Here is a 9,949-nt window from a genome sequence, read left to right as displayed (position 1 = left end):
CCTCGACCCTAAGGCCTCGGTTGCTCGTCCCGTTTTACAGATGAGCAGACTGGGCAGGGCAGAGACGAGGCGCCCGGCCAAGATGCAGACTGGGAGCTGGATGGAGGAGCGGGGGGTGACAGCAGAGGACTGAGTGCCACTCGGCGCTCCAGAGCCCGTCCTCGGCTCTGGTCCCTGTGTGAGCCCCTCCTCTGACCCCAAACTTCAGGGTATGTCACTAATCCTCGCCAGGCTGCGAGCCGCACCCCTCCAGCCTCACAAGGCACGTGTCACCCCCAATAAGCAGCTGGTGCAGCCTGATCAGGACGCAGGTCTGTCTGTTCCAGACCCCAAGTTCCCTCTGAGCCGTCACCTCCTCTCTGTGGTCTGCAAAATAATGGCCTTCAAAGAAGTCCACATCCTCATCCCAGAACCTGTGCATCCATACATGACTTCCTGTGGCCAAAGAGACTTCGCAGATGGGATTAAGTGATGGATTCTGAGCTGAGATTATCCTGGGGTTGGAGTTTGAGAGAAAGCGAAGGTTCTGGGCTTCTGGACTTGAAGACGGAGGAAGGGGCCGCGAGCCAAGGCGTGCGGGCACCTCTAGAAGCTGGAAAAGGCAGGGAACACATTCTCCCCTGGAGCCTCAGAAGGAGCCGGCCCTGCCGACACCTTGCTTTTGGCCGGCAAGACGCCTTTCAGACTCCGGAAGAGCGATGTGGCACGTTCGTGCTTTCTGCAGACACCTCCAAGCCTGGGGGCGTTTGCTGCAGCACAGAAGGACGCGCACACGCCGTCCGTCCTCGCCGGGCTTCGTGGCACTGGAGGAAGGGAGGCCGTGTGCGGGGTGGCTTGTAGGGGTGTGGACACATGGCTGTTGTTCCAGACAGAGCTGGGGTGCCAGCACCTCGTAGCTGTGAGCTGCCTGTTCTCGCTGTAATCACAGACCTGCTCTGTTACAGATGGTGCTCTCACCCCTGGCGTCCCCCGGCGGGCCTCGGGGACCCTTCCCGGCCAGATGGGAGCGTACCCCACAGGTAGACATCCTCTGGACTGGGGGCATGGTGCGGGACCCCTGGGCATCGCCTCTTCCCTCCGTGGGGTGGGAGGGGACTTGTTAAATGCAGGTGCCCAGGTCCTGTGCCCAGTCTGATCCCGCCTGCCTGGGGCAGGGCCCAGGACTCTGCGTCTCCACAGGGGGTGGGGTGCGTTCACCCTGGGTTCACCCACGTTTGCCGAGGGCCTCCCCGGACTTTACATTTGCTTCCACTCAAAGAGGGGGACATGCCCAAAGGCCACACGCAGGGGAAGTGATACTCTGGGGTGGGGTCACAGGTGGGACATGGTAAGAACTAGACTAAAGAGCTGGTTCTGGGGTGAGTTGAGGCTTCTGTGGGGTGCATGCTGGAGGTTGGATGCCCCTGTCTGGAGCTGGGGTCGTGGGAGAGGTCGGGGCTGGAGGTCTGGGCGACTCAGGACCCTCTGCAGAAAGTGTGCTGTCCGGGGGCTCTGTGGGCAGTAGGCAGCAGGTAACTCATTCACGAGGAAGGGAATTGGGGACAGCAAGCGTGCAGGGTCTCCACAGCTGTGCCTCACGTGGGGGTCGAGTCAGGTCTGTGTTCGTGGGCTGGGCTCTTGGGCCAGGCAGACTGCCCGACCTTGATGTGCCCCCTCCAGACCTGACCTTGCAGCTGCTGGCCGTGCGCAGGAAGAGCGGGCGGCCGGACCCCGGCCTGCAGCAGGCTCTGCGGGGCCGCCTCCGCCTGCTGGAGAACGACAGCTGCGAAGTGGCCCGTGCGCTCGGGGTGAGTCCGGCTCCTCTGCGGGGCCGAGGACGTGGGTGGCACGAGCCTGGGTGAGCACGAGCGCAGGGCCCGCAGTGGAGAACAGGACAGAGGACTGCCCGGAGGAGGGGGCCGAGGAGACAGAGGGTTCGTGATGTCCGGCCCTCCCAGGGAAGTCCTGGCTGCAGGGGCCCTAATGGCTCCCCTCATTCACTCAATGGACATGCTCGCTCCCTGCGGGCCCAGCCACGCGTGGGCCACCCCATTCCCAACGTCCCCCTATCCCTTCCTTCCTGTGCCCTCCCCCCGCCAGCATTTTTAAGGTCTCTTTTGTTGGGAGTAAAAGGAACCAGTGTGAGTTGATCCCGTTCTTTGATTTTGATGGAGCCAGGGCCCTGTCGGCCTTCGCATGATGGACGACGGTCTGGCAGGATGGTGGAGGAGGGGGCTGGGCCAGGCGACCTGCCCACGGCCAAGGTCCTGGGGCTTGGAGCTGGGCGGTCGCCATCTGACCTTGCAGTCAGCCTGCCTGACCTTGGCCGATGCTCCTTAGCCCTGTGAACTCTCAGAATTATCACGCCGGGGGCCGACGTGAGGGTCCTATGAGTGGAGCAGCACTGTGCAGCATCCGCATGGTACTCAGCTGCACCCATGGTGCCAGGCGGGGTGGGTAGCGAAGCCGCTGGCTCAGGGCTGCCTCCCGGCTGTGCATGTACTGAGGGTCCGTCCGTGATGACAGCAGCCCCTCCCCCGACACGCACACTTCTTGAGTGCAGCGGGGTCAGCTGGGGTCGCCCTAGTGCTCCACCAGGAGTGTTCACGGGGTGGAGACCAGGACACTGGGGTCAGCCCGGAAAACGCTGCCAGCGGGAAAAGGAGGGCCAAGGGCTCGGCCGGAGCAGAGCGGAACCGCGTGTCGCCGAGGGGGAGGGGCGGAGCTGCGGGAGGGGAGTCGCAGGGGGTGCGGGTCCAGGGCATGAGGGTCCCATGAGCTCTGGGAAGGAGCAGGGTGTGGTAGGGGCACCGGGGAGCAGGAAGGGAGCGGCCAGGCTGCCGGGGAGTCAGCCGCGAACTCGCGCCCCTGGCAGGTCGCTCTGCAGAGTTTCTGCCGCGTGGCTCTGTCGTGCTGGTGGCCGGACGCCTCAGAGCTGCTGGGGCTGTTTCTGATTCCTGCTTCTTCCCCGTAAGGAGCTGTCGGCCAGGCTGCTGTCCCTCCACAGCGACCAGGACCGCATCGTGGTGACCTTCAAGACCTTCGAAGAAATCTGGAAGTTTTCTACCTACCACGCTCTTGGTAAAGCGACTCCCTACCAGACCCGGCCACGGGGACTCCCCTTGCAGGAACTTGTCACATGCCAAGCATTTGTGTCACAAATAGGGGCTCTAGAGTAGGTTAGACACCGGAGAGCAGGCGTGCCTGCCCACGCTCAGGAGGGCGCTGTGCGGGGCGGAGCCGCAGACTCTCAAGGCCCACCCGCCCGCAAGGCTCGGCTCAGTCTCCAGATCTGTCTGGTGCTGGCCCGCCCGGCTCCGCTCGACCGGACCCGGGGGAAGCTGAGCTCGGCTGCCTGGCACGGACCAGTAGCTCGAAGCTGCTACTTCGCGCCCCACCTCAGGGCTTTCCTTCTAGCATGTTCTCCACTCTACGGGGAGGCATCTGTGGGGTCCGATTGGTCTCCTGGAGAACTCGCTCCGCCACCCGGTCTGAGGCCTGAGGAAGTTGTAAAATAAGAACTCTAGGGACGATTCCTTGTGTGCCTCCAGCAGGGCCCATGCCGCCCCCGCCCCACCCCTTACCTGCGTGCATGATCCCGTTGAACGCTCTCGTCCCAGGTCATAGACGCAGAGACCGAGGGGCCGAGAGAAAGTGATTTGTCCTCGTCCAGCCTTCCCAAGGCACAGGGTGGTCAAACAAGTTGTCCACGGTCACGGCTGGTCCACCTGCAGCTCAGACATTCGGGCTGGTGGCTGCTGTGTTGTGGATGTTATTGTGAGTCCCCAGAGGCAGATGGGGGTCAGCCGGGGCCTGGTCAGTGCAGGGCTCGGCCAGCGCTGGCCCCCCGGCCTGCCTGCTGGAGCCCTGGTGACCAGGCGTGTCTGGCTCCCCCAGGCTTCACTCACCACTGCCTGGAGAGCCTGCTGGTGGACCAGGCCTTCTGGCTGCTCGAGCCCGATGAGGACGAGGAGACCACCATCCGGGTCCACGTGGACGAGGAGGCCTTGAAGCTGACGCACGAGGGCCTCCTCACGCAGGAAGGTAGTGCTGCTCGGGGAGCAGGGACCCCGGCCAGCTCCGCGGTGCACTGGGGACGCCGGGAGCTCGGGCAGCAGCGGGGCCCTGCAGGCGTGCACATGGAAGCTGGCAGGGCGCTTCAGGCAGGGAGGGGTGCGTGGGGCGACCTGACAGCGATGTGCCCGGGCCTGCCGCTTAGTTCTAAGACCCTGTCAGAAGAGGGGTTTGCCGCACGGCCCCCCATGCTGCGTTCCTGGCTCAGCTGTAGCTCCGAGGGCCACAGCAGTCACGCAAAGGGCTGTAAGCCTGTAGCAAGCAGAGTGTAAAGCTGCCCGCCCCCGCCCCCACTCCCACGGCCACGGGGAGGAACACAGGCGGCCAGCTGTGGTCGGGCCCCCTGGGGTGGAGGCCCAAGCAGGGACGGCCCTTGAGGTCACCCATCTGGCCCCTCACGGCACAGAAGGGGAGACTGAGGCCCCATGAGTCTGTGGCTGAGCCCAGCTCCCGGGGCAAGTCCAGGCGGGCAGAGCGGGACCCCAGCCCAGGTTTCACCCCGAGTCTGGCCGCCCGAGCCTCCGGCATCTGGGCGGCTGGATGGAGAGACGGGGGATGAGGGCTCGTGCAGGCACTGCCTTCGCCCATCCTGGGGGGTTGGACGGGCCCTGCATGGCCGTCCCTGTGCCCAGCCACTCTGAATCACCACCCTCTGTCACTCTGAAGGTCATTTCTTCGTCCTATGTCCTGACCACCATGTGAGAGCAATGACCGTTCCCTGGGCTGCAGGGAGGGGCCCCCAGCCCCTGAGGCGGGCTTCGGCGGGCCCCCCGGGAGAGGCAGCACCAGCGGTGGACCCCTCGACCCCCAGCCTCGGAGCATCCTCCAGGGAGGCGGCAGCGGCGGCCACGCCGGAGCCTCTGATCCCATTTCACCAGTAGGTGCACCCGCTCCTCTCCCTCCCACTGCCGGGCCTCTCGGGGACGCCCCTGGCCCCGGCCCAACCTGGGCTGGGGGGCTCGGCCGGAGAGCAGTGCGAGCCCCCGGCAGACCCAGCCACAGTCCTTCCTGCTTCAAGCCACCGCACGGCTGGGCCTCGGGGTGCCACACGCATGACAGGACAGTGGCACCCCCCGGAGGGCTGTCCTGGGACGAGGTGGCTGCAGGGGGTGCTGATGGGACCCTTGCTTTGTATTCTGGCTCGTCCTGAGGAGCTCTTAGGGGAGCAACACGGCAGGTGCCCACAGGAAGGAAGCGCACGGGAACACTGGCCAAGGCCGAGCAAGCGGGTGGGGTCCGTGCGAGACACCGTCCAGGCTCCGCTGACCGTCCAGGCTCCGCGGTTTCACTCTGCCCCAAATCTGAAATCCTGCAGCAAAGGCCTCTCTCCCCCTCCCAGATGGGCTCTTAGGGTCCCCTGGGACCCCTGCGATGACTCTGCGAGTGAGCCTGTGACGCCGGGCGCCCAGTTGATGGGTAAGTATTCCCGCTCGCCTTTCTCCCCTGGAAGAAACGTGGGCACGGAGGGCGGGCACCAGTGTTCTGGAAGCTTCTGCTCCTGCCCTGCCTCCTCTCCAAGCCAGAAGACATAGCTAGACTCCTCTCCGGCTCACAAGGCCGTCGCCGAGGCTCAGAGAGGCCGGTGCAAACTCACGCAGCCCATGGCGGGGCCGGGCGGGGGCTCCTGGTCACCAGGGTGCGGCTCCCACAGACGGTTCAGCGAGCCCTTTCCCGGTCTCTGCTAACCGCCTCCGAGGGCCCTGGGACAGGGACCCGGCCGCGGCTGGATCTGCCACATGCACTAGTGGGTGACCATGTGGCAGGGTCTTCTTTGAAAAGCCAGCCCCACTAGGAGCCTAGGCTCCCGGTCAACAGCTTCCGGCTCCACCCCAGGCAGGCTAGTGAGGGGTGGCCTTGTGTCCCTGTTCCATGGACATGAGGCCCCAGCGGAGAAGGGTGGGGGAAACTCAAGTTCACAGCTGCACGTGCCCTGGGCCTGGCCTGGCCTCGCCTGGGTGGGACGGAGAACTCCTGGCCTTGGAGGACACGGCCCCAGGCCACCTTAATTAAGGTCTCTGGGCCTCAGCATCTCTCCCTCGGGGTGGGTATAAAGCACCCCTCCCCCCGAGGACCACGGAGATATCCACCCCCTCGTGTGTGGTGGCCAAGTTCATGGCCACCCCGGACAGCCTTAGCTGATTCCACAGCAGGACCGCGTGTCCCCGGCTGAGGGCCGCCGTGGGCCAGGCCCCGCCCCTAGGGCTGACCGCGTGCCCACCTTCCCACAGGCATGGGCCTGGCCCCAGCGGTGGCCGACTACCAGGGCTCCGGGCCCGAAGAGGTGACCTTCCAAAGTGGGGACCTCATCGAGATCCTCGGCGTCCAGGTGCCCGGCCTGCCCTGGTTTGTCGGCCGGCATGTGGCCTCGGGCCAGGTCGGGTTTGTGCCCACGAGTCTTGTCAGCGTGCAGGGCCACGTGTCTGAGTGAGTGGCTGAGGCCTGCCCCTTCCTGAGCCCGCCCCTCCGCCCCCGTGGGAACCCTGCCGCTGTCTACCTGCTTCCCAGGTGACAACCTGGACTTTGTCCTGGACGGCGCAGCCTGTCCCCTCCCACCTGCTTCTCGTCATCACCGAGTCTGCTCCCAGGTCTGTCCCCAGGGCTGGGCTGATAGCCCAGGCTTCTGTCCCTTTGTCAGCTTCCCGTCTGGGCCCCGCGCGTCCTTCCTCTAGGCACTGCCAGGGGCACTCCCTGAAACGCAAAGCTGTCCACATGCACTGGAGTCCAGAGCACCAAGCAGGGGCCCAAAGCAGCAGTTCTGAGGCCAGGGCCTGAGCTCACGGTGTCGGCGGGGCCGCGTCCCCTCCGGAGGCTCCAGGGGAGGGTGCTCCCCGTCTCTTCTGGCTTCTGGGGATTCCAGGTGTCCCTCTAGGCCTCATGCCTCTGAGCTCTGCCTCTGTCTTCATGGAGCCTTCTCTCTCTCCCATAAGGACACTGCCAAGTTCAGGGTCCACCGGAATAATCCACGATGACCTCATCTCAGGATGCTTAACTTAATTATACCCGAAAAGAACCCATTTCCAAGTCAGGTTGCCTTCTGAGGACATGAATTTGGAGACACTGTTCAATTCAGTGCTCCACGCCGCTTCCAATCATAAAACCCTTGAAAGCTTCTGGGCCCAGCCTTCAAGGCCCCCCCATGACACAGGCCCTAGTGACCCGCGATTTCAAAGGCTGCCACTCACTGTGGGCTCTCCCTGAGTTCGCCTGCGGGTCGGCCAGCCCCTCGTAGAATGACTCTGCTGTCACCCTCCCCGATCTTAACCCTCCTGTTTTCCTGGGGGCTCTCACTGGCCCCCAAGGCCCCTCTCCAAAGTCCCCTCCCTGGGGTCGTTCATCCTGGCTGAGCTTTTCCCCTGCGTGAACCTTCTACACCCCACTGTCGATGTGTCTGCCCGCCCCCATCAAGGAATCCTGAGGGAGGACTTCCTGGTCACCTGTGTCCCTCCTGCCCGGCCCTGGGCAGCAGTGAAGGTCTTGGACAGTGGTCAGCGAGCAGAGCTGTGCCCATCCCGGTGGAATTCTCTTCCCTTGCACTTGACCTTTTGTTGTTAAGACCCTGGTCAAGGAGCCCGGGGAATGTGGGAGCACGGAAGGGGCCCTGCGCTGGGTCTCAGGACTCTGGGCCCGTCCTCGCCTCCCCCAGGTGAGAGACGCTCGTCTTCCCGGGCCCCGCCAGCCCTGGCGCCCCACCTCACTCTTGACTGGCACTGTGACAGACCACCGCCTCCCAGGCCAGATCCTGGAGGCCACTCTGGCGTCGTGACGTGCCCTGCCAGTCGCCGTGTCCCCTAACTTACGGGTCCGGCCGTCTGTGCCTCTCGTCCATTGGTCAACAGCAGCTTGAAGCTGGCTAGGCCCGGGTGCTGAGGGCAGCAGCTGGACTGGCATTTCCCAGAGAGTGTCCCCTCCCATGGTCTGTCACCACCCTCATCACCCTCATGTGCATGGGGATGTGCTCGCCATGCGCCCTGGTGGGTGGTCTGCAGCACACAGAAGGCACCAAGAAGTGTGAAACTCTTCCTTTTCTCGAGATGTGTTTCCCATGCTAAGCTGACCTCCAGAATCCTTTTGTCACACAAACGTCCCAGCTGGTGCTCTGTAGAACACTGTTTGGGGTCCCCTGGTATAGATGATTGCCATCATCTTCGGGGAGACCACTGCTTCTTGGCACACAGCTGGGGGTCCTGTGACTGAAGCAGATCCTGAAACTCCAAGGGTCTGAGCCGGAAGAGCCGGGGGGATGGGCTAGTCTGTTCCCCTCCCTCAACCCGGTGTGGCTGCAGCCCTCGGGCCCGTTGACAGCAGGAGGGGCCCTAAGGGCTTCCCTCATCCACTCGATGGACGTGTCCTGAACACCTTTCCTATTCTGGGCCCTGGCTTTCATCCTTCGTTTAATGAGCCACCTGGTGACTACTCTGATTTTCCTTCTCATTTGCTGTGACGTAATTTCAGGTTTAGGGAAAAGTTGCGACAGCAGCGTGACGTCTCCGTACGCCCTTCACCCGGGGCCCGGATGCTGCCGTGCTACGACGTCTGCTTTCTCCGTTTTTTCTCTTTTCCTTCTAGTTTTTTCTACACCTTTTGAGAATAGGTTGCCAACACGAGGTCCCTTTACTCCTAAACAATGCAGCATTTCCCCGCATCAGGACGTCTGCTTCCGTAACCACAGGACAACCGTCGGAATCGGGACGTTAACGCTATGCAGCACTATTATCCGCAGGCCTGATTCGGATTCTGCCGGTTTTCCCATTAATGCCCACTCTAGCCACAGAAGGTTCCAGGCCGCACGTTACCAGCTGTCTTTTCTCCCTAGTCTTCTAGCTTTGGTCTGGGATAGTTCCTCGGTCTTTCTTGTCTTTTATGCCACTAATATTTTTGAAGGACACAGGCCTGTTATTTTGTCAAGTGTCCCACAAGCTACTCTAAGGTTTTCTGTAATTTCTCAAAATAGCTCCAAGTTTCAAAGTACGTGTCGGAGTTCTGTACGACACTGGTAATTTAGTCCTAGAAACGAAACGGCCTCGTCCCTGCCCCTCTCGTCCCCTGCCTCTGTCCCTCCCGTTCTCCCTGTCCCCGACCACGCAGCACGCAGGCCTTTGTGCCGGGCACTGTGTGCAGGGCACGGCGGAGGGCGGGTGGGGGGGCCGCGGGCGCTTCCTGGGTGAAGGATCCATTCTGCCCACAGCCGCCCCGGTGGCCTCGCGGGGGGACGGACATCTGAGGTGGGGCTTTGAAGGCTGCCCAGGAGCTCATCGTCCCAGGCTGCCGTGACCCGCTATGTCTGTCACGGCCTCGTCGGCTCCCGGGCATCTGCTTCTGGCCAGACGAGGCACCTGTGTTTTCATTTGTCATCGCAGCTCTTTGCTGTGGGACACAGGAGGGGGGCGCGGTTGACCGTCGAGGGAGGAAGTGGAAACGGGTCTCACTGCGCGGCGTTTGCTTCGGAACCTGCGCTCGTGAACGGGGCGCTTCGCTTTTCCCAGGATGGAAGATGCGATATTTCTCAGCGAGGAGGAAAGGTCGTTCTTCGGCGAGGAAGGGCGCTTTTCCGAGGAGGATGCCAGGCGGCTGCTGACGAGGACGTCGGGCATGGACCTCTGCGCGGCGTACAGCCTGGGTAGGCGCGGGTGCTGCTGCGGGCACCCCCCCCAGCCCCCCGCAACGCACACTGGCTGCAGGGACCGAGCGCATCCTGTGCCGAGTATTTAGGACCGTTCGCTTGGGGCAGATTTCTGGAGGGACAACCGACCGGTGTCCCATCAACCCTCCGAGGCCGGCCTCGCTCTAGACTGACCGAGTCTAGTCAGCGGAGTACAGCCCAGTCCCGGCTCCCGTCCACTGTTCCCCTACGCCCGCCTTCCCCACGGGAACGCTCGGCTTCCTCCACGAGCGACAA

The 9,949-nt window shown here is 63.3% G+C and overlaps 1 protein-coding gene across 7 annotated transcripts in view; it reads left to right on the top strand.

The window, feature by feature from the left end:
- SH3TC1 (SH3 domain and tetratricopeptide repeats 1) overlaps window positions 1-9,949 on the top strand; it is a 39,140-nt gene that overhangs the window by 12,088 nt on the left and 17,103 nt on the right. For 6 of the 7 annotated variants that reach the window (XM_011373801.2, XM_023519680.1, XM_023519682.1 and 3 more), the window contains exons 3-10: window positions 945-1,019; window positions 1,660-1,787; window positions 2,955-3,060; window positions 3,877-4,023; window positions 4,720-4,930; window positions 5,393-5,469; window positions 6,282-6,477; window positions 9,537-9,670. In XM_011373801.2, coding sequence (XP_011372103.1) covers window positions 945-1,019; window positions 1,660-1,787; window positions 2,955-3,060; window positions 3,877-4,023; window positions 4,720-4,930; window positions 5,393-5,469; window positions 6,282-6,477; window positions 9,537-9,670 — 1,074 coding nt within the window. The other variant, XM_023519684.1, reaches the window with a different exon arrangement.

This window comes from Pteropus vampyrus, unplaced genomic scaffold (genome assembly GCF_000151845.1).
Source record: "Pteropus vampyrus isolate Shadow unplaced genomic scaffold, Pvam_2.0 Scaffold231, whole genome shotgun sequence".
NCBI lineage: Eukaryota > Metazoa > Chordata > Mammalia > Chiroptera > Pteropodidae > Pteropus > Pteropus vampyrus.
Note: the sequence above shows the minus strand (reverse complement) of the source record. Positions and strands in the feature narration are given on the sequence as shown.